This window comes from Pituophis catenifer, unplaced genomic scaffold (assembly GCF_029215685.1).
Source record: "Pituophis catenifer annectens isolate HBS135680 unplaced genomic scaffold, rPitCat1.0.hap2 SCAF_9, whole genome shotgun sequence".
Taxonomy (NCBI): Eukaryota; Metazoa; Chordata; class Lepidosauria; order Squamata; family Colubridae; genus Pituophis; species Pituophis catenifer.
The window spans coordinates 12,790,906-12,815,218 of NW_027256889.1; the positions used below are offsets into that span (position 1 = coordinate 12,790,906).

General features: G+C 43.8%; 1 protein-coding gene across 1 annotated transcript in view; it reads left to right on the top strand.

Moving 5' to 3' along the window:
• SDC3 (syndecan 3) overlaps positions 1 to 21,889 on the top strand; it is a 95,018-nt gene extending 73,129 nt beyond the window's left edge. The window contains exons 2-5 of the mRNA XM_070949816.1: positions 2,949 to 3,075; positions 6,710 to 7,266; positions 17,496 to 17,760; positions 21,515 to 21,889. Coding sequence (XP_070805917.1) covers positions 2,949 to 3,075; positions 6,710 to 7,266; positions 17,496 to 17,760; positions 21,515 to 21,681 — 1,116 coding nt within the window. The 3' untranslated portion in view covers positions 21,682 to 21,889. The remainder of the gene's footprint in view (positions 1 to 2,948; positions 3,076 to 6,709; positions 7,267 to 17,495; positions 17,761 to 21,514) is intronic.
• Positions 21,890 to 24,313: the final 2,424 nt, after the last annotated feature.

Here is a 24,313-nt window from a genome sequence, read left to right on the forward strand (position 1 = left end):
TCTGGAGAACTGGTAGCAGAAATTTTGAGTAGTTCGGAGAACCGGTAGCAAAAATTCTGACTGGCCCCGCCCCCATCTATTCTCTGCCTCCCAAGTTCCAGCTGATCGGGAAGAAATGGGGATTTTGCAGTAACCTCCCCCTGGATTGGGAAGGGAATGGAGATTTTACAGTATTCTTCCCCTGCCATGCCCACCATGCCACACCCACCAGCCACACCCACAGAACCGGTAGTAAAAAATTTTGAAACCCACCACTGAGTGGCACCCCAATTTTTTGGGTGCCAGGGACTGGTTCCATGGAGGGCAGTTTTTCTATGGACAGGAAGAAGGCGTGGTTTCGTGCACTGCCTGGATTTCATGCATGCGTGGATGGGGCTTTGATCCCTTGCATGGCCTGGCTTCTGTTCTAATCTAGGCTTCCCCAGCAGCACAAAGTCGAGTTTTCGTCCCAATAAACCCCTTTTATTTAATTTACAGTGAATTCCTGTCCAGCAAAGTCTTTCCTCTCCCAAAGTCTTTCAAGCTGGTTCACAATTACCGACCTTTATCAGACTCGGAGAGTGGCCAGGCCGATATCTTTCAGACACCGCAATACTTGGCAAGAATGCAGCAGTGAACTAATTGCCTCCTGCAAACTCCACTCCCCTTCCGTCCTCTTTTATTCCCTCTGGGAGGGGCCATTCATCGTCCATCTATGGCCTTACTCCCAAGTCGACCCTTGTTCTTTAGCTGTTCCCTTCGTCTGGCAACTCTGCACATGTGCACACTGGGAACAGGCTCCAGCTGTTCATCTGCCTCACTGATGTCTGACTCCGAAGACAGCTGATAACTGCCATGCGGCCCTGGCCCCCTCTCTGCCTCCGATGCAGAGCCCTCATCAGAGCCTTCCCCAGACTCCAGGGCTGGCCCATGTTCCTCTCCAACCTCCTCACTGTCTGAATCTGCTGCCAGCTCTGCTGGCCGCTGGTGGGTCACAACAGTTTCTGGTGGAGTGTAGACCAGTGCCGGGCCCTGCCCCAGGGATTTCGGGACCCCTGATCTAGTGAGCTTTTATGACTGACAGTAAATGGAGAAGGAGAGTCTTCCCAGTTCCAATAACTACCTTAACTATTACAGCACAGGGGTTTATGCAAGGCAGCTGTTGATGCAACCACCTTCAGCTGGAGATGCTTGCAGAATTCGTTTGATTTCTGTTAAGGACTGGCTTCCATAGTGCAGATTCCAGAGAGTTTTTATTTTCTGCTAAGCTTGCAAAAATTGCTTGTAGCATTTCTGCTGTTGTCGAACTTTTCCACCAAAAAACTACATAGCTTCATTTATAAATGCACATAAGTTGCTGTTTCTCTTCCTTGATCCTTGGATTGTCTTCCGAGAAAAAAAATGAAAAAACCCCCCCACTACTGATACTAAAATATGTGGCATTGGATGAGGGGGAGATTGACTAAAATGTGGTGCTTTGTAAGGACAAAAGTACATTCTGCTAATGCAAATCTGCAGGAGCTTGAAATTCCATCAAAGCAGTTTATAAATCAATGTTTCTCAAATTTTGCCATTTTAAGGTGTGTGAACTACAACTGCCAGAATTGCTGGCTGGGGAATTCTGGGAACTGAAGTCCACAGATTTTTAAAGTCGCCAATGTTGAGAAATACTGTAATAAATAGTTTTGCACCATTAAACCAGCTAAGTTAATTATAACATACTTTCCAGTTTTCTTATGAGCTTTTTTTTTAAAAAAAGAAATGTTTTCAGCAGAGTTCTAAAAACAGAAAAATAGCCACCACACCTTAGCAGATACACATACAGATTAACAGAGTTGGAAGGGGCCTTGTAGGTCATCTAGTCCAACCTCCTGCCCAAATAGACCTTACACCATTTCTGACAGATGGCAGTCCAGTCTCGTCAGGAAAGCTTCCAGTGCTGAAGCTCCCACAACTTCTGAAGGCAAAGCTGTTCCATTGGTTGATTGCTCTCACTGTCAGAAAATTTCTCCTCATTTCCAGGTTGAATCTCTCCTTGGTCAATTTCCATTCATTATTCCTTGTCTGGCCTTCAGGTGTTTTGGAAAATAGCTTGAGCCCCCTCCTCTCTGTGGCAGCCCCTCAAATATTAGAACGCTGCAATCATGTCTCCACTGGCCCTTTCTTCATGCCCAGTTCCTGCAACCGTTCATCATATGTTTTAGCCTCCAGTCCCTTAATCATCTTGGTTGCTCTTCTCTGTACTCTTTCTAGAGTCTCAACATCTTTTTTATAGTATGGTGACCAAAACTGGATGCAGTACTCTAGGTGTGGTCTTACTAAGGCTTTATAGAGTGGTAATAGTAACTCATTTGATCTTGATTGTATCCCTCTGTTAATGCAATTTAGGATTGTATTTGCTTCTTTGGCTGCCGCCGCACACTGTTGGCTCATATTTAATTGGTTGTCCACCAAGACTCCAAGATCCCTCTCACAGTTCCTGCTATTAAGCCTGGTTTCACCCAGTCTAGATGTGTACTTTGGGTTTTCTTGCCTAAGTGTGAATGAACCTTGAATGAACAACTACGAGTTCTAGTGTGTTTTCCATCTATTTTTATCCCTTTTTCTTCTGGGGAAAATATATAAAAAATGACACCGAGATGAGCCATCTTTTACAAAATGCTTGACTTTGGTGAACAGCATTCGTTGATTTGATGAAATTCGCACTGAAGGTAATTACCCTTCATTGCCCAAGAAAATTGTGCTGCCTGGGATTTATGAGCTTTGCAGTCTAGTAAGTAGAGAGGAAGGCAAGAGAAAGGATCTTCGGTTCCCGGGAGAAAAAGTAATACAGTCCTGGACAAGTGATCTGTAGCCTATGGTGGCTCTTCATGTAGGCTTCAAACGAATTTAGGCTGCTCTATAGAAAGTTTCTACTATTGGATCCCTGGGAATAATATGTTTGTTTGTCGGCCCTTTTGATCCTCTAGGCTCAACAGTGGCGGAATGAAAATTTTGAGCGGCCGATTGACATGGAGGGCTCGGGGGATGATGACTCCTTTGAAGATGAAGAACTAGAGGAAATGGAGGACTTCTATTCGGGATCTGGCTCTGGATGTGAGTATGGGACTGAAATGGAAAGAATACGTCATGCCAGGAAGGAATATGTCACGCCAATTGTGGCTTTGATTGTCCGATTAATGGAATAGATGGAAAGGCAGAAGTCGTCTTTGGATTTTTTTAATAGGAGAAGAAAGTTTCAGGAAAGTTCTAAAGGGGACTGGATTTCCTGGCACTTTCTTTGGGGTGGATGAAGGTGGATGAGAAATAGATGTGATTCACATATTATGCTAAGCCAACAATGGGCTTTCTCTGTGATTGTTCTTTTTTGGATGTGGTGTGAAGTCAGCTAACTGCTCATGGTTCATGCAATGGGCAAACCTAGTTCATACCATGGCTTAATGCAGTCTGTAAAGCTACCAGTACCTTATCTTTCATGGTGTGCTCAATCTTTCAGAGATCAGTATGGCCAGATTCCTCTTTCTCTCTCTCTCTCCCCCCTCCCTCCCTCCCCCTCCCTCCCTCCCTTTTTCCCCTATCCTTTTCTCTCTCTCCCCCTCCCTCGCTCCCTTTTTTCCTCTCCTTCTCTCTCTCTCCCCATCCCTCCCTCGCTCCCTTTTTCCCTCTCCTTTTCTCTATCTCCCCCTCCCTCACTCCACCCCACCCTCTCTCTCACACCCACACATATCCCAGAGCACCATGTGTTCCCTCACAACAATCAACCGATTCTGGTCACCCCCCATTGCCTCACTGGAAAAAGTTCTCAAGAAATGCTAAGCATTTTTAAAACAGAAACACCTATTTCAGAGGAAGCTAGCTTTTGGGAAATCTGAGTGTGAATTTTGACACAATATGTGTAAAGAGGCAACCTGTGGAAAGCCCCTTCTCCAATTTTTCTGCTCCCTGAAACATACTGAGATAGGGCCAACAGTCCTGCTTTTATTGACCAGAGAAGGAGCAGAGCATTGAAGCTTAACTGACCCCTTTTACTGTTTGAATTCCACAACAATGATCTGAAATCCTGGCTGTGTCCATTGAAGATCCCCGAGAAATGTGTTGATGCTGGATCTGATACATCTTTACATTCTTTGGGTCCAGTGGTCGGCTTCAAATAATTTAACAATTGGTTCTCTGCCCTAAAGACTGGCTGGGTGGGTGTAGCCATGGTGAGTGTGGCCAGGGGGTGTGACAGGCAGCACTTGGCCTCCTGCACACCCCAGGGAGCAAAAACGGGCCATGGGGGGTGGGAGGCACCCCCCCCAGCCCAGTTTTGAGCCTAGTAAGCCTCCCTGCAGCCTCCTGGGAGCAAAAGTGAGCCGTGGCGGGGGGCACACCCCATTGCCCCGTGCCCCGTTTTGGGCCTAGTAGCCTCCCTGCACTTACCAAGGAGCCAAAATGGGGCGCGTGGAGATTCCTGGAAGGAGTGGGGTGGGGTGGGACGGGGCCAGCTAGCAATTTAACTACCGGTTCGCCTGAACCGGCCCGAACTGGCTGAATCCCACCACTGTTTGGGTCCAAATATTGTAGAGTGGAGTTCCTATCACCCACAAAAGTCCTTTGAAATTCTCATCCTCCATGCTGTTACTGCAGACCGAATTCAACCGGTTAAAGGAACATTGAATGATGCCTTAGGATTCATGGAGATTTGCATCTTTTAAAGGGGAGGGGGGGGGAAAGAGTGTTGCAAGAGTATAAATCTCTTAAAGATTAACAAGTGATAAATTCCACGGAATGGAAAAGAATGACTTCTGAGGAAGCATGGAGATAATCGCAGTGCTGTTATTCAGCTCTGGTTGCAAAAAACACGGAAAAAAAAAATCAAAGCAGGTATTTAATTCTGACTAAAATAGCAGGGATGCCCATTAAAAACCAAATTGGAGCAGTTGCCATGCTCTGATTTGCCAGCTAATATCCATAGTTTAATTTTCATTCAGTTCACAGTGCATTGTTTTCATTCATTCATTGACTTTAATTATTTCGAAGAGATGGAGTTTTTCAGTGGAAGCAAAACGAAAAGCGAACTTGGGCGCCATCAGATAGGAATGAAGAGCAGACCTCTTGCAGATTAGGAGTGTGCTTTCCAGTACATCTAACAGAAAACTGGCATACTTCCAGATTCTTCTAAACTACAACTGCCGTCACTCTTAGGCATTCTGTGTGGGCTATGGGGGAAAACTATGGCTTAATAAAATCTGGAGGACTACAGTTTTCCCAATTCATATTATAAGATAGCTCTTTGTTGTATCTTGTTTCACTTGCGGTTGTTATAAGTAATAATATTAATCATAATCATTTAATGACCCCATAATCCCTTGTGGGGTGGAGTCTGGGCAACTGAATGGAGCTAGCAGAGCATTTAATGGCCGGATGCCTTTCCTGTTGCCAATACAGAGTTTTGTTCAGCAGATATATTCTCATTGTGCCCAGAGAGAGAGAAATATCTGCCTCTATCTAGGATCGAACTCACTGCCTACTGATTGTGAGGTGAGAGCTCCACCTCTAGGCCACCGCACCACTCTGCATAACTAATAATATTAATCAGCTTGAATAATCTACTGCAAATTGTCTCAATTTACAACCATTCATTTAGTGACCGTTCAAAGATACAACAGCACTGAAGAAAATGACTTATGACCGTTTTTCACACTTAGGTCCATTACAGCATTCCCATAATCATGTGATCAAAATTTGGATGCTTTGCATATTTATGACGGTTCATATTTATGACGGTTGCACCATCCCGGGGTGATGCGATCACCATTTGCGACCTTCTGACAAGCAAAATCAACAAGGGAAGCCAGATTCACTTTACAACTGTGTCACTAACTTCACAACTGCAATGATTCGCTTAACAACGACGGCAAGAAAGGTTGTAAAATGGGGCAAAACTCATTTAACAACCATCTTGCTTAGGAACAGAAATGTTGAGCTCGATTGCGGTTATAAATCAAGGACTACCTGCATTTCCTGGTCATTTCCTGCCTTAGGGTAATGTAGAGTAAAGGTAGTCTTCAACTTATAACAATTCATTTAGTGACCGTTCAAAGTTACAACGGCACTGAAAAATGGGACTTATGACCATTTTTCACAGTTATGACCTTTCCAGCATCCCCATGATTCTTGTGATCAAAATTCAGATGTTTGGCAACTGGTTCATCTTTATGAGTGCTGCTGTGTCCCAAGGTCACATAAATAGCAATAACAATAGCACTTATATACCGCTTTATAGTACTTTACATCCCTCTTTAAGCGGTTTTACAGAGTTAGCATATTGCCCCCAATAATCTGGGCCCTCATTTTACCCACCTCGGAAGGATGGAAGGCTGAGTCAACCTTGAGCCTGGTGAGATTTGAACTGCCAAATTGCAGGCAGCCGATAGTCAGCAGAAGCGGCCTGCAGTACAGCACTCTAACCACTGCGCCATCTAGGCTCTTAAACATATTTTGCGACCTTCTGACAAGCAAATTCAATGGGGTGGAAACCAGATTCATTTAACAACCAGACTACTAACTTAGCAACTGCAGTGATTCATTTAACAATGGTGGCAAGAAAAGTCACAAAATGGGGCAACATTCACTTTAACAAGTGTCTCACTTAACAACAGAAACGTTGGGCTCCGTTGTAATTGTCGTAAGCCGAGGACTCCCCGTGTTGTTATTTTCTAGATGAAGTTCCTGTTCTCTCTTGCAGATTTCAAGCAGGACCCCGGATCCAAGACGGTTGTGCGGCTCACCACGGATTCACCCATCCTCCTCGCTACCACCTCCGCTGTGTTGCCTGTCACATCTGTGCAACCAGTTGCCACCCCTTTGGCACCGCTCCCTACCGAGGAGGTTATTTCCGATTCAGCTACCAACGGTCTTTACATTCCCAGGATTTCAGAAACACCAGCAGTCACCATCTGGAAAGCAGTAGGTGTTACTGCAACCCCTGCAGCCCGCGATGTCGCGACTGCGACGACGGCTTCTAGCATGGCTACCACAGCCTCCACCACAACGGTTACCTCTAGACCAACAACTGCCCTGAGGGACGTGCTGCCTGTGATCACAATTGTTGCCGTGACACAGTCGATGATGCTCGAAACCCCGACGACGGCGACTGTAGCGAGAACGGAAATTCCAACTTCTCCCCTCGGGACGACCAGTGAGACAAAGGTCAGAGATATGGCCCAACTCAGCACTTCGCAGGAACCAGATGTTACCACAGTGCCCCAGCCTCCCACAGCAACACCGACGGATGCTGCTCAGGTAGACCTGAAGCTAGGAAAGAGTTTAAAGACAGGCGGTTTCTCTCAGTGTGGTGGCTTCTGCATGCACTAAACCAGAGGTGGGGAACTATGGCTTATGACTTGTGGACTTCAACTCCCAATCATGAAAGGGCCATAGTTCCCCATCCTTGCTAAGCCATAGTCTTTCAGGTCTAACAGATAAGATAGGATACAATAGAGCAATGATGGCTAACCTTTTTTCCATCGCGTGCCAAAAGTGGGGGGAGTGCAGGGGGTTGCGTGCACACATGCCCACACCCATAATTTTATGCGCCCACCCCATGTGCACAACCACCCCGTGATCCCCCCACTTTTGGCACGTGATGGCATTGTGGGCCCGGTAGGCCCGTTTTTTCGCCCTCCCCAGGCTCCAGAGGCTTTCCAGGAGCCTGGGGAGGGTGAAAACAGCCTTCCTTACCCCCTGGGAGCCCTCCGGAGGCCAGAAACAGCCTCTTTCCCAACTTCTGGTGGGTCCAGAAGGCCTGAAAATTAGCTGGCCAGCGCATGCATGTATGCTGGAGCTGAGCTTGTGTGCCCACTGATACGGCTCGGTGTGCCACCTGTGGCACGCGTGCCATAGGTTCGCCATCACGGCAATAGAGAATAGAAGTATAGAATAGAATTATAGAATAGAATAGAAAATAGAATAGAATAGAAAATAGAAGAGAGAAGAGAATAGAGAAGAGAAGAGGAAATAGAAATATAGAATAGAATAGAATAGAATAGAATAGAATAGAATAGAATAGAATAGAATAGAATAGAATAGAATAGAATAGAATAGAATAGAATAGAATACTTTATTGGCCAAGTGTGATTGGACACACAAGGAATTTGTCTCCGGTACATATGAGCAATACGTGATAAATCATGATCATAGTCACCGTAAAAATACTTTCATCATAAAGCATAAGATACAATACTTAGTGATAAGGTATAAGCTCACGATAACAATCCTTCTAGTCTTTCTGCCTATTTGTCAATCAATTAATCAATCAATCAATTGTCAGCCAATCATTAGTTTCCTCCCTTTTTTCCATTTTCCTGCCTTCCTGTTTTCCTTTGTTTAGGAACAGTTCAATATTGTTGGGCCCAATTGGTTTTGAAGCAATAGCTGTTAACACTGGCAAAGTCATTTCAGCGCAAATGTTCATTTCTTTGTTTCTTCAGTGTTTAGCTGTTCCTTTGAAAAAAAAATTATTTGGGGTGGAGTCTGTGTATGCAAAGAAGGGAAAAATAATGACAGGTAGTCCTCAATTTACAAAGTTCATTTAGCGACCGTTCAAAGTTACAAAGTAGCTTGTGACCATTTTTCACACTTAGACCCTTGCAGCATCCTCGTGATCATGTGATCCAAATTCAGATGCTTGGCAGCTGGCTCATATTTATGATGGTTGCAGTGTCCCGAGGTCATGTGATCATTTGTTGGCGACCTTCTGACAAGCAAAGTCAATGGGGAAGCCAAATTCGCTTAACAACCGTGTTACTAACTTAACAACTGCAATGATTCACTTAACAACTGTGGCTAGAAAGATCATAAAATGGGGCAAAACTGACTTAACCCATGTCTCACTTAACAACATAAATGGTCATAAGTCGAGGACTACCTGTAGCGAGAGTAAAGTCCTAAAGGAAGGGCTACAGCTTTTGCTCCTAATTTCCAATAGTTTCAGCATTTCCACAGATGACTTGAATGAAGAAGTTGAGGGAATGATTTATCAGTTTTTCCAGATGACATCCCACCGGGTGGGATTGCTACTACAGTACTACTACTACCCTAGAAGAGAGAAATAAAATTCAGATGGATGATTTGAGATGTGGGCTGAAAGTAACAGCTTGAAATTTAGCAGAGATGGATGTAAAAGTTCTTCACTTAGGAGAAAGACATCAGTTGCAATAGTACAGAATGAGAGGTACACGCTGGGTATAGTAATAGTGTGAGGGTAAAGGTTTGTTCTCCAAGCTTATGGGTTGCTTGGTTTCCAGATGTTTTGTTACCAGGCTAGGTAACATCTTCAGTGGAGTTTAAGGGATGTCAGTATCAGTGTTCTGTTTATAAGGGCTTCAGGTGTGGGTGTGATAAGTGAGGGGGGGGTCTTGTAATGGGTCAGTTGTGAGTCATCAGTGAGTCTTGTGATGGGTGTTTTGATAAGGAGATTATATAAGGTCAAAGTAATTGGGAAGTGAACTGCTTGTGTCTGGGGATTGTGTGAGTTGGTTGAGGGTTGGTGCTGTGTCTGGTTGGCTATGCAGTTGATTTGGATTCTGAGGCAGGTTCTGACCAGTTCTGGAGAACCGGTAGCGGAGAACCGGTAAATACAGTAGTGAAATCCAAATATTTTTACTACCGGTTCTGTGGGCGTGGCTTGGTGGGTGTGGTGTGGGTTGGTGGGCATGGCAGGGGAAGGATACTGCAAAATCTCCATTCCCACCCCACTCCAGGGGAAGGATACTGCAAAATCCCCATTCCCTCCCCACTCCTGGGGGAAGGATATTGCAAAATCTCCATTCCCACCCCACTCTGGGGCCAGCCAGAAGTGGTATTTGCCGGTTCTCCGAGCTACTCAAAATTTCCGCTATCGGTTTTCCAGAACCTGTCAGAACCTGCTGGATTTCACCCCTGGGTAAATACCACCTCTGACTGGCCCCGCCACCATCTATTCTCTGCCTCCCGAGTCCCAGCTGATTGGGAGGAAATGGGGATTTTGCAGTAACCTTCCCCTAGAGTGGGATGGGAATGGAGATTTTACTTGCCATGCCCACCAAGCCACACCCACCAAGCCACACCATGCCCACCAAGCCACACCCACAGAACCGGTAGCAAATTTTTTTGAATCCCATCACTGTTCTGAGAGGTTCGTAGGCTGGTTTTAAGTCAATGTGTCTGTTGTTGATGGAATTGCTTGTGGAGTGCCAGGCTTCGATGAGCGTGGTGGGTGGTAGTATGGCCAATGATTTTTGTGTTGCTCCAATTGAACTGGTACTGTTTGATGCTGGTGTGGGTAGAGATGAAGGATTTGGGATCGTGGCATTTGACTGCCAGCCGGTGTTCGCGGATTCTAGTTTTTAATTAAGAATTCTAGTATAAAATAATAAATAACAACTAAAATCTATACTAAAATCCAGTGTCATTGACATGATGTTTGTCTCATGTAGAATTGGTTGCAGCGGTTACACTTGATTTTGCCGATTTGTAATAGCGTTTGTGAAAAGGAACTGGAAACTAATCACAAGTGAAATGTGAGTCAACGGTGTGACACGTTTGCTAAATCAGTCAAATGCAGAGGGATAGTTTCCAAATCAGGTTTGTGTGTGTCAGTGTTCTTCATTGGGTTGAGTATTATACCTAGATCTAAGCACCACATGTTAAGAAACGTTTAGGGAAAAGTGGAAGGAATACCAAGAAATGGCCGCAAGAATACCCAGAGGCCTGGACCTTGAGGGGATGATGGTTTTGTTTTAAAGAGCCTTGGTAGTACAGTGATCTAAAGCACCCTGTTATTACGACCAGCTGCCTTCAATTACTGCAGGTTCAAATCCCACCAGGCTCAAGGTTGACTCAGCCTTCCATCCTTTCTAAGGTAGGTAAAATGAGGACCCAGATTGTGGGGGCAATAAGCTGACTTTGTATAAATATACAAAAGTATGAAGGCTATTGCTTAGCCCATTGTAAGCCGCCCTGAGTCTCCGGAGAAGGGCGGCATATAAATCAAATTTAAAAAAAAAAAAAAAAAAGGAAGATGGTATCCGTGGGAAGATTGTGAGAATGATTTACAAAAAAATGTCTATGGAGATTCTCAGTCATCCAGGACATGGTTGCCCCAAAGGTGCTTTTCCAAAAAGCATCTGGATTTTCTTTGTTTTTTCCTTGAAAATGTTTTGCTCCTCATCCAAGAAGGATGAGAACCGAAGAAACTCCTTGGATGAGAAGCAAAAGGTTTTCAAGCAAACCCCCCCCCCCAACAACCAAGAAAGTCCGGTTGCCTTTTGGAAAAGCATCTTTGGAATTTACAAAAGAAGTTATGAAGGAGAAGGTGAAGACTTGTTGTTGTTGTTGTTGTTGTTGTTGTTTTACTGAGCCAGACTGCCAGAAACAAAGTAAGCTCTCAAGGGTCCAAGCTCCGGACTGACACCGGTAGGAAAAACACCACACGCTTGAATTTAAACTGGGTTTATTCAGCCAGACTCTGGCATGCGGTGAGTTCATTCAGCAGCAAAACAACAGTTCGTAAAGTCTGTTTGAAGCAAGTGTTGATCTCCCAGTGCCCTTAAATAGGCAAGCCACGTCTCCTCTGCGCTGGCCTCGCCCTGGTGCTTATCATGCACCAAAGCTCTGGCCCAGCTGATTGTCGGGCTGGAACAGCTGCTCGGTGCATTCCTCGCTTGACCACGCCTCCGCGCCTCTCAGCTGAGCTCCACTGCGGCTGCTGCGGCTGTCAAGCCGAGCCGATCATAGTAAGGCCTCCTCCATTGCTGCTGCAGCCGTCCTGGCACCCCCCGTCATCGGTGCTCCACGGACTATGGTGTTCCCGACACCTCCCCTTCACTCGTGCTCCTTCCCGCCCCAATATGGTAAGCCCTGGGCCTCACAGCTTGACAGGCGGCTCCTCTCTACCAGGGCCGCACCTGGAAAACAGTAAGCAGAGGCAGTGAGTCATCACGTTATCACGTTCACAGGAAGGCAGATTCCATTTGGATGTCAAGAAAATCATTAAAAAAATCACGTCAGCAGAGGAACCAACACTGTGTGAGGATAATTAGCTCATCCTCACTAGATGTTCTCAAAGAGAGATCTTTGGGAACGCTTTGAATTAGATCCCTGGTATTTAATCACTTGTGTTTCCTCTGTGAGCCTGTAAAATGCACCACTCATTAGCATGGAGAGGAAACATAATATAGAATTGAATTATGCATCTAAAGATACCTAAGTTACCTTCCTACTAGAAAACAGACTTTTAAAATTGATTAAACTAATTGTAGAAATCCCACTTCTGCTATTGTCTACAACCACACACACACATAAACACACACACAAAAAGCTGAGCGACCAGGAGCCCCATCAGTGAAACCTGTAATTAACCTGACTAAAAATTTAGTTATTTACGTGAATAGATAATACTTCAATGTCTTATTCCTTTGTGTGTGGTCTCCATGGCAACTTAGAACAGGAATTTAAATATAAAACAATTGAATGAACTGTATCGCTTCAAAAGGAATGACACGAATTTTTTTTTTTAAAAAAATTAAGCTGCGAACAGATCTAGATTTCATACTGCTAAAGTTTGGGAAACCAAGAGGTGCCTAAATGAAATGCTGTGTTGATACATTTATCAAGATCTATTAGGTCATTGTGATTCAATGAGGAATGTTGGTGAAACGCTTAACGAAGGCATTAGCCCAGAACTGTGAAGACCCAGGTTCAGCTGTTATTTCAGATGATATAACAACCTATTTATCTTTGGATCCTCCAGTCCATTCTGTTGAGTGCAATCTCAGATATCTGAAGGTGGTCCTACTTGGAGCAAGCGAAAACAATGAGGAAAATAAAGGATCCCTGGTGCTCGCTGAGCTTGGTAGTTTTCTTGCAGATGTTTCATTACTCAAATAAACTAACATGATCAGTGTTAGACTAGCACTGAAGATGTTACATCAATGGTGGTATTCCGCCGGTTCGGTCCGGTTCACGTGAACCTGTAATGGCGACCTGCGGGTGGGGCCGCCTACCCGCCTCGTGCTATGCCATCCTATTTAGCCATGTTTTCTAAGCCGCGTGCATGCGTGCAAGCTGCGCTCTTGTGCAAAGCGCATGCACGGAAGGCCATGCACATGCGCAGGAGGAACGCACAATCACATTTTTGGTGCACGGCGAACCAGTAGTAAAATTATGCAAAACCCACCTCTGTGTTACATACTTTGGGCAATGAAAACACTTGCAAGAAAACTGCCAAGCTCAGAGAGGACCAAGTAGACCCCTTATTTCAAAGCTAAGCTACAAATATTCTCCTTTATGAATGAGAAAAAAATAAAATAAAATGTAGATTCCTCTGGGTGATCCACATGAAGAACATTGTGGGAAATGAAAGTGGAGGCTTCCAGACCCAGCCATTGAGATGAAACACTTCTAAGACCCTTGTATCAATAGAAGAGCAGAGGTGGGTTTCAGGAGGTTCTGACCAGTTCTGGAGAACCGGTAGCGGAAATTTTGAATAGTTCAGAGAACCGGTAGTAAAAATTCTGACTGGCCCTGCCCCCATCTATTCTCTGCCTCCTGAGTCCCAGCTGATCAGGAGGAAATGGGGATTTTGCAGTAACCTTCCCCTAGAGTGGGAAGGGAATGGAGATTTTACAGTATCCTTCCCCTGCCACACCCACCAAGCCATGCCCACCAAGCCACACCCACGGAACCGGTAGTAAAAAAATTTGAAACCCACCACTGTAGAACAGAGATGCTGAACTTTTAGCTCGGGAAGTGTAGTACCCAAAACTTTGATTAGCCAATCTCTCAGCCCTTCAAGGAGCCCTGATGTCAGCTCCAGAGTTCCTCCAAGGAGGTTATCGTTGCCTTTCCTTATGGGAGAATCAATTCCTGAATCAATTACACATTGTGGCTATGACATTTTCTAAGAGGAAGACAAAGAGGAGGGGAAAAACAAATCACATCGGCCAATCGACGTGGCACATCCCTGAATGAATTGTTTCAATCACAGCCATATACGGCATCCTTTTTAAACAGTCTGGTGGTTGCAAATATGACAGGTGTTGTTGGGAAATTTGATCCCGCTCTATCGTCTCTTTGGAGAATAGAAAAAAGAAGAAAAGGGAACGGTAGCATTTCTTCACCCATTGTTAACGTATTAAAAAGCAGGGACCAGCTGTGTGTAGGTGGGAATAGGTTGAGGTGGAGGATGAAGTACAAGGACCAAGAGCAAGTGCCAACCAAGTGCCAAGCCAAGGATAAATCGGAGCTGGGTTTACTCCAGGGGTGGGTTCTACTTAACCTTTACTACCGGTTTGCAACGGGACCGCACACGCACGAGCTTTTCTGCGCATGCGCAGAAGCTTCTGCGCATGCGAGAAGTGTTCTGAGGATGTCAGGGTTGGTGGGCGGAGCCTCCCTCCAGTTTTCTTACTACCGGTTCTATAGAACCGGTCTGAACCAGGGGCAACCCACCACTGGTTTACTCCCTCTGGTTTAATATCTGTGGAGTGTCTCAATCATCCTGGACTTCCTTGATTTTTTTTTTTTCTCTTTGAAAATGTTTCATTTCTCCTCCGAGAAGCCTCTTCCGTTCTGACTGAACTTAAGAAGCCTCTTGGATGAGAAGCGAAATGTTTGCAAGGAAAAGAGGCCCAGCTGCCTTTTGATAAAGCACCTTTGGGACACTCTTTGAACTTGTTCCTCGAAGTCTTTTCTCTCATTTCTGGAATGTCGTGGGGGCAGATCCTTGTCTGTTTGAATTCTAAAGTCCCCAGAATGCCATATTGTTATGCCATTGTTCGTAATTTGTCTGCGGGATCTTCTTGCAGCCGCTAACTAGGCAGTTCACTGTTTCTTCAACTTCTTTGCAGAGATGGCGTTTTTGCTATCTGTTCCTGTCTTCTCAGTTCTGACTTTCTATGGATTTGTTCATAAGGCTTGGTCTCTTGCAGCCAGAATTAACCCCTGTGTCTCTTTTCTTCAACTTCCCTGCTCTTGGCTTCTCCTCTTCTTTTCTTCATTTGCTGTTTGTTATAGATCAGTTTGATCTCTTTGGTATTCGGTAAACCTTCATGGTGTACTAGCTTCAGTGCCTCTTTGTGGATGCCCTACAAGAATTCTTCTAATGCCCCCTTTTTTTCTGATTTTGGCTGGTTTCAAAGTTAGCCAGATATTTAGATTGGAAATGGCATTGTTGTCCACTTATTTTGTCCTCCCTAAGGACCTATTATAAGGGACGCGGTGGCTCAGTGGTTAAGATGCTGAGCTTGTTGATCGAAAGGCCGGCAGTTCAGTGGTTCGAATCCCTAGCGCTGTGTAACGGGGTGAGCTCCCATTCCTTGTCCCAGCTTCTGCCAACCTAGCAGTTCGAAAGCACGTAAAAAATGCAAGTAGAAAAATAGGGACCATCTTTGGTGGGAAGGTAACAGCGTTCCGTGTGCCTTTGGTGTTGAGTCATGACCGGCCACATGACCACAGAGACGTCTTCGGACAGCGCTGGCTCTTCAGCTTTGAAACGGAGATTAGCACCGCCCCCTAAAGTCGGGAACGACTAGCACATATGTGCGAGGGGAACCTTTACCTTTAAGGACCTGTTATTATCATATTATTATTTCTATCATCCTGGCTTTCAAATATGCCTGGCTGTGATTTCAGAGGAGTTTTCCTCTTTTTTCATCAATGTACCTGAGAAATTTGTGCATTTAAACATTCATTTAGCACTCTCTTTTAAAAGCTTTCTCTTTCTTGTTGTCTTTCTTTCTTTCTTTCTTTCTTTCTTTCTTTCTTTCTTTCTTTCTTTCTTTCTTTCTTTCTTTCTTTCTTTCTTTCTTTCTTTCTCTCATTCATTCATTCTATTCATTCATTCATTTTGGGCAGTACAAAGGTTGCCCAGGCTGGTACCAGGAACACAGAGACAGAATAAACCATTTTGCATCATTATGAAAAGACATTGTTATATTACCTATTCATGTTTCGATTCATCTCATTCCTTTACATCAGTCACCTCCAAATTGAGCATATTCCAGATGTGCAAACTGGAACTCCCCAAAATTCTGTAGTCATCATTGCTGAGAATTTTGGGACATGAAGTCCACACTCAGTTTGGAATAGTATACAGTATGTCCTAACTCTGGCTCTCTCCCTTCGAGTGTTTCAAGGTAGGTTTGCCGACATTTGCTCTTTTATGTATAATATTTACTACCCTAAAGCTGCCATCCAAGCAGATTCCTTCTTCTTATCCACTGGACATTTCAATCTGCTGATCTAGGCATCCACCTCCTCCTGTTTTCTCAGACAAACTCACAGGAGACTATTCTTTTTTTCTTTTGCTTTTTTGCATTTGAAGACTCAATTTGTGACAGGCATGACTAAATACGGGTGGGGAAGTGGGGGGGGGGGTCGTCTAGCTCAAAAGGGATGAATCTCTTACTCCCCCTCCTGGCCAGCGTCCCTAAACACAGCAGAGCTCAGGAGAGAGAGGAGGGAGAGATGGGGGGGGGGGAGAGAGAGAGGGAGGGAGGGAGGAAGGAAGGGAGAAGAGACGAAGGAGAGGAGAAGAATAGCCAAATTAAAGATCATTTAGGCTCATGGCAGAAGGAGGAATATCTTGTTTTTTTTTCTTGGATACAACCATTTTTTTTAATTTCACCTTTTTCCCCCTTCCCATAGCTTTCTATGAAAATGATGAATGCTTAACAGTCAATGCTCATTTTGAGATTTTAAGGGGAGATGGGTCAAGGCTTCTTTTTCATCCACAAAAGAGGTAAAACAGCCTGGGGTTGAAACATTTGTTCCACCTACTCCTGGATGCTCTAGAGCAGGGGTCTCCAAACTTGGCAACTTTAAGAGTTGTGGACTTCAACTCCCAGAATTCCTCAGCCAGCAAAGCTTCTGGGAATTCTGGGAGCTGAAGTCCACAACTCTTAAAGTTGCCAAGGTTGGAGACCCCTGCTCTAGACAGGTCCATTTATTTATTTATTTATTTATTTATTTATTTATTTATTTATTTATTTATTTATTTATTTATTTATTATTGCGATTTACAGTATATGCCGCCTTTCTCCCGAGGGACTCAAGGCGGCTTACAAAATGACAATTTCCAATACAAATCACAACGAAATAAAATTAAAATCAACACCCCATTAAAACAGTTTAAAATTATAACAGTGTACACCCAACGGATCAGTTGAGTTGACGGAAGAGCCACGTCTTCAGCTCGCGACGGAAGGAAAGGAGGTCGGGGGCTCTCCTGAGCTCGGTGGGCAATCCATTCCAGAGGATTGCCCACCGAGATGGATCCATTCACCGAGATGAATCCATTCCAGATGGATTGCTCGGTGGGCAATCCATTCCAGCTTTTAAGCTGCGGGTCATCTATGTCTGTCATCCTATATCTCAAGCCAATCCAGGTTGTGGGCAGGTAACACCTTGCTCATCAACCTGGCTGAGTGCTGGAGAGACATGCATTATTTCATTTTCCTTCCTTTCTGTATTTTCTTTTCTTTCTCTTCCAGGCGGAACCCATGGAAACGACCCTTTCAACAGTTACAATGAATGAATTTGAAGTTCCCATCAGTGGGGACTTCGAAATCCATGAGGAGGAAGAGGTCGCTCCGACCGAGCTTGGCAATGAAGTGGTGCCTCTGGTCACCCCTGCAACTGGGCCAGGGTTGAAAAAGAAAATGGAACCAGGGCTCCTGGACAATACAATAGAGTCTGGAAATTCAGCAGCACAACTCCCCCAGAAAAACATATTGGAAAGGAAAGAAGTGCTCATAGGTAAGATGTATTACAGATTGCCAATCTGGCTCCAAAGGCATGTGTGAAAGAGGGAATGAAATGAGAGTCTTTGGTTTCCTTGCATCAGAGCGCATGATGCGGCTTTCCAGAGTGCTAAAAGCAGGGGTCGGCAACCTTAAACACTCAAAGAGCCACAAAGGTCCTAACTGGGAGCCCCCTGTTCAATTCTGGAGCCGACCGGAAGTCCGGTTCCCCCACCATAGAGTCTCCTCCTAGCACGGTGTCCTTTTTCCTCTGCTGACCAGAAGTCCGGTTCCCCCACCATAGAGTTTCCTCCTAGCATGGCGTCCTTTTTCCTCCACCTATCCTGACTGAAAGCCTTATCAATTGTGGAGCTGACCGGTGACAAGGAGCCACAGCAGAGGGATGAAAGAGCCACATGCATCTCCAGAGCTGTGGGTTGCTGACCCCTGGCTAAAAGCAAAATGTTGCCTTGAGAAATTTACTGTATTACATTGCTTAGTTGCCAGATTGATCAAGATTCAAGAGACGTTGTATGGAGAGCTACAACAGAGAGTACAAGCTTCTCCATTATCCATGAAAAGACTCACCACGTCGCTGGATCACTGGAAGGCTGTTAGAAAGAATACACAGAATAACAGAGTTGGAAGGGACCTTGGAGGTCTTCTAGTCCAGCCCCCTGCTGAAGCAGACGACCCGATACCATTTCACACAAATGTCTGTCCAGTGTCTTTTTAAAAGCCTCCAGTGATGCAGCACCCACAACTTCTGAAAGCAAACCCTTTCATTGGTTTCTTGTTCTCACTGTCAGGAAATTTCTCCTTAGTTCTATGGTTGCTTCTCTCCTTGATTAGTTTCCATCCATTGCTTCTTTTCCTACCTTCTGATGTTTTGGAAAATAGATTGAGCTCCTCTTATCTGTGGCTGCCTCACAAAGAGAGAAAAAGTCTCCAGCCTAACACATGTGGGTATACAATGGTTCTTAACAGGAAATAGTTCCATGCAGTGGTGAATTCAATTTTTTTTAACTACCGGTTCTGTGGGCATAGGTTGGTGGGCATGGAGGGGAAGGATGCCGCAAAATCTCCATTCCCTCCCACTCTGGGGCCAGCCAGAGGTGGTATTTGCCGGTTCTCCGAACTACTCAAAATTTCCACTACCGGTTCTCCAGAACCTGTCAGAAGCTGCTGAATTTCACCCCTGGTTCCATGGCTAGAATTTTGATAACCACTTCCCATCCCTTTAATCTCAATAAATGTTAAAGAAGACACTTAGAAACTGGAAGGAGAAACATAACAGTTAAAGAGAAAAGTTCATATACCTAAACATGCTCTATTTGTGAGCCATCATTACCTAACTTTCTAGTGGGTTTTTTTTAAAAAAAAAATAGACTGTAAAAATCCACATTCACTTTCCGTTTTCAACTTTCCCTAACTCAAAGCATTTCTTTGTAATTTCCCTACGTGTGCATAATGTTTAGCATAAATATCTCACGTCAAATTGATTCATGATCAGTTTTGAGGCATTCAGTTCAGCGATGTGATGATATGTGATTCGTTTCAAAAGCTAGATTTGATTCAGAGTCTTGCTCTCCAAACAGCCTTCTAAACCAAACTTTCCACAGTCCTTTTTTTTTTTTTATGGCCTTTTCCCTTTTGTTTTTCTCCTGCTGGTTTTTAAAACAGAGTTTCCTTACAGTTCTCCCCCTGCTATGCTTGATTTATTGTGCAGCACCTTGCTCTTATTGTATCTGAGCCTGCTTTTATGCGCTGTTTTTATTGTTGCAGCGACTTCTCTGGTCACTGACCATAAATAAATAGAAATAAATTCCAAATTTCAACTTTCAAAAGGCTGCTAGACTAGAATGTGTCAGGGGTCCAATCCAGCAGAGCCCCCCTGCTTATGTTCTTATATACATCCAAAGCCAACCACAATCATTCTCATAACTGGCTATCCTTACAGCACTGGCTATCCAATGCTCTGATCCAGTCCCTTGGGAGAAAACCAGTTTTTCAAAGCATCATGTTTTGAAACATAAAGCTAACAGTTTTGGGAGCATGAAACCCCTTCTTTAGAACCAGTGAAATATATAATACATCAGAGGTAGCTGCGGTTGGGGGTAGGATGATGAAAAAAAGTCAAGATGTGTGCACAGCCGTACAATCAAAGATTCACTCTATTTCTATGCATGCAGCATGTTAAAAAGGAGATGAGGCTTCAGTAGTGCAGTTGCAGCCACACTCTTGATTATTTTGCTTCTTCCTCTGTAGACGCTCCATCCATCCATCCATCCATCCATCCATCCATCCATCCATCCACCTACTTGCCCATTCTTCCCTACTTCCTCAGGCTTTTAATATTCAATTATTTTTTTCTACCTCTGTAGACATTCCTGATATCCATCTGTCCATCTGTCCACCTATCCACCTGTCCGTCCATCCATTCATCCATCCATCCACCTACTTGCCCATTCTTCCCTACTTCCTCAGGCTTTTAATATTCAGTTATGTTTTCTTCCTCTGTAGACATTCCTGATATCCATCTGTCCGTCCATCCATTGTTCCATCCATCCATCCATCCATCCATCCATCCATCCATCCATCCATCCATCTACCTACTTGCTCATTCTTCCCTACTTCCTCAGGCTTTTAATATTCAGTTATTTTTTTCTACCTCTGTATTCATTCCTGATATCCATCTGTCCATCTATCTTTCCACTCACACACCCACACACCTATCCACCCACACACCCATCCATCCATCCATCCATCATCCATCCATCCATCCATCCATCCATCCATCCATCCACCTACTTGCCCATTCTTCCCTACTTCCTCAGGCTTTTAATATTCAATTATTTTTTTCTACCTCTGTAGACATTCCTGATATCCATCTGTCCGTCCATCCATTCATCCATCCATCCATCCACCTACTTGCCCATTCTTCCCTACTTCCTCAGGCTTTTAATATTCAGTTATGTTTTCTTCCTCTGTAGACATTTCTGATAGCCATCTGTCCGTCCATCCATTGTTCCATCCATCCATCCATCCATCCATCCATCCATCTACCTACTTGCTCATTCTTCCCTACTTCCTCAGGCTTTTAATATTCAGTTATTTTTTTCTACCTCTGTATTCATTCCTGATATCCATCTGTCCATCTATCTTTCCACTCACACACTCACACACCTATCCACCCACACACCCACACACACACCCATCCATCATCCATCCATCCATCCATCCATCCATCCATCCATCCATCCATCTATCCATCCATCCATCCATCCACCTACTTGCCCATTCTCCCCTATTTCCTTAGGCTTTTAATATTCCATTGTTTTTTCTTCCTCTGTAGACATTCCTGATATCCATCCATCCATCCATCCATCCATCCATCCATCCATCCATCTATCCATCCACCCACCCACTCACCCACCCACCCAACCATCCATCCATCCATCCATCCATCCACCCATTCCTCCCTGCTTCCTCAAGCTTTTAATATTCAATTATTTTTTTCTTCCTCTGTAGACCCTCCTGATATCCATCCATCGATCCACCCACCCACCTGTCCATCCATCCATCCATCCATCCATCCATCCATCCATCCACTCACCTGTCCTCCCTCCCTCCCTTCACCTGCCCATTCCTCCCTACTTCCTCAGGCTTTTACTATTATTAAAATTATTATTTTTTTTAAAAAAATTGTTTTTATACAAAAGGTAAGCAGATACAAATCTCACTAACTTTCCTCTGTCGTCCCTTTGCAGCTGTGATTGTGGGAGGGGTCGTTGGGGCCCTCTTCGCAGCTTTCCTGGTGATGCTCTTGATCTACCGGATGAAGAAGAAAGACGAAGGAAGCTACACGCTGGAAGAGCCCAAGCAGGCAAGTGTCACATACCAAAAACCTGACAAGCAGGAGGAATTTTATGCATAGACTGGAACCTCGAGTGCCTCGCTATCTCTTTTTCGGTCTCAATGCTGTCCTTTTTTTAAAACAACAACAACAACAACAACACAAGCCCATCTCTAATTCAACCCGTCTCTTTCTAATCGAGTCTCATCAAGTTTAACCTGAAAGATTGAAGAAACCAACCATTTTAAAAAGGGTTGCACATTTTTACAAGGCAACAGAGCTGACTCACATAGTAGCACAGGAGATCCTGAAAGGAGTGCCGATGTGGGGGACCCAAGAGGTAGACCTTTTCGGCTGTTCTCCTGGAAGATCTTCTGGAATTAACAGGAAGTCCTGGACTCATACCTAACTCAGGACTAGAGCACTGATCTTTTTTAAAAATTAAGTGGACACTTTTGGTTGTCAATACTTTCTGATACTCTTCAAGACGAGGGTTTAACGTCACGTGCTAGAAGATGCAATATTTGATCGACCGGGCTGCTCACGAGCCATCGCCTCTTCCGACTGAGCAACTGTGCTGGAGTTGACCCTTGGGATTGCTTCTTTGAAGATATCACCTGGTCTTCAGGGGGCACTCCTTAACACTCGTGTCTTGCTTCCTTTCTCCCTTCATCTCATCCCTGTTCAACAGCCAAAAGACCTCAGATGCTACCTTTCCCATTTGCAAACCCAGCCTAAGCTTGCCTTGGTTTCCAACTGAAGCTTGTGCCCAGATTTATTGGGATCCACTGTGACGTTAAACCTTGATTAGCACAGTATTCCAAGTCTAGGCAAGAGGCCGAAGAGCATTTTTTCTAAGATATTGATCATGAGGAGGAGATGGCAATACCCATTTTTTTTTTAAAGAAAGTCAAGCTATCTTCTAAAATCATGTAGGAAATAGATCATATTTCACACATCTTGATGAATGGTGTGGTCATTTCTTCATTGGTGGGGGACTGGTGGGAGGTTTATTGGGGAAGAGTAGAATGATGTGAGCCTAGTTCTTTGATTCCATGGGACTCTGTAAATAGATGGATTTTAAAAAAAGTGAAATAAGTATATAGAGAACTTGAGTGGGGGAGAATCCTGATTCTTTTGAAGCAGTAAGTTGTAGAGTAAACAGCAAGCATACAAAAGAAATGTTTCTGTCAAGTTTGTTGGGCAAGTTCATATTTCATAACGAAGTAGGAGAGGTGACCCGTGCTGACCCCAAAGAGTTATAAGGACGTTATAAACCCCAGTCTGAACAAAGAACGAGAATAAAAACAGTAAATGAACCAGATAATTGGAATGTTGGATACCATGCAATAAAATCAAACAATGGAAAGACCAGTGTTTTAACCTATTGGAAGGTGAAGTTAGAATAACAAATCTGTAGTAATTGTTTGGGAAAAAAAAGACATATGAATGATAAATGTGCTGTAATTATGTCAGTGATAGAATGTTGTTACAAGATGCTTGTTGCTCTTGGTAATTGATAATTCCTGTTGCATTAACTGAATGTTGTACACATGCACCTTGAGTAGAATGCAATGACCAGAAGCTGTGATCATATTATTTATGGTTGTAAGAAGAAAGTAGGAAGGATGTAGAGTTGTACATTAACACGCTCCTGACAAATACATATGGAGAAAAGCTGGGAATTCTGTTTCGCTTTTAAAAAAGGAGAGAAAGTTTTAAAAAAATATCAGTGGTGCAGATTCCGGCATCTAAAAGTTTATCAAAGCCACGGAAGGGGGGAAAAAAAAAGGGGAGTGTTGTTTTTTGAACAATAGCAATTGTTATTGAATTTTCAAACCAATACAGTTAATTATAGTAGTAGTACTAGTAATAATAGAAGTAATAATGGTTAAGAACCAAATCAATACATTTCATTTCAGCCTTTTTGAGTAAATTATATATATCTTTAAAAAAAAATTAAACAGCACAGAAGAAAAAAAGAATGAAAAAATATTTAAAAAAACACTAAACATTGTGAAAACTTAGTACTTTTCTATTATGTCAAAGTAATAGTATTGTATGGTGTTTATTCAAATAGTTACAGGTTCGTTTTTAAACTTCCTGTTAAACCTGGAGCATCCAGAATCATATTGTCCAATACTGCCTCTTCATTGCTACAAAAGTTGGAGAGCTCACAAATTTCATTAAGTTATGCTTTGATGTCTCCTTCTAGTAATATATCAGAATCACTTAAAAAGGAAAAAAAATAACAGTTCAGATTTGATATATCCAAACCTTTTTACAGATACAGCATGTTCAGACTTTTGGAAAGTACAGGTTAGTCCTTGATTTACGACTACAATTGAGCCCCAGATTTCTGTTGCTAAATGACAGTTGTTAAGGTAGTTTTGCCCCATTTTACGACTTTTCTTGCCAACATTGTGAACTGAATCACTGCGGTTATTAAGTTAGTGACCTGGTTGTTAAGTGAATCTGGCTTCCCCATGGCCTTTGCTTGTCAGAAGGTTGCAGAAGGGGATTCCATGATCCTGGGGGGACACTGCAACCGGTATAAGTACATGTCAGTTGCCAAGCATCTGAAGTTTGATCGTGTGACCCCCCGAGGATGCTGCCATGGTTGTTAGTGTGAAAAATGATCCTAAATCCCTTTTCCCAGTTGTAACTTTGACAAGTCACTAAACGAACTGTTGTAAGTGGAGGACGACCTGTA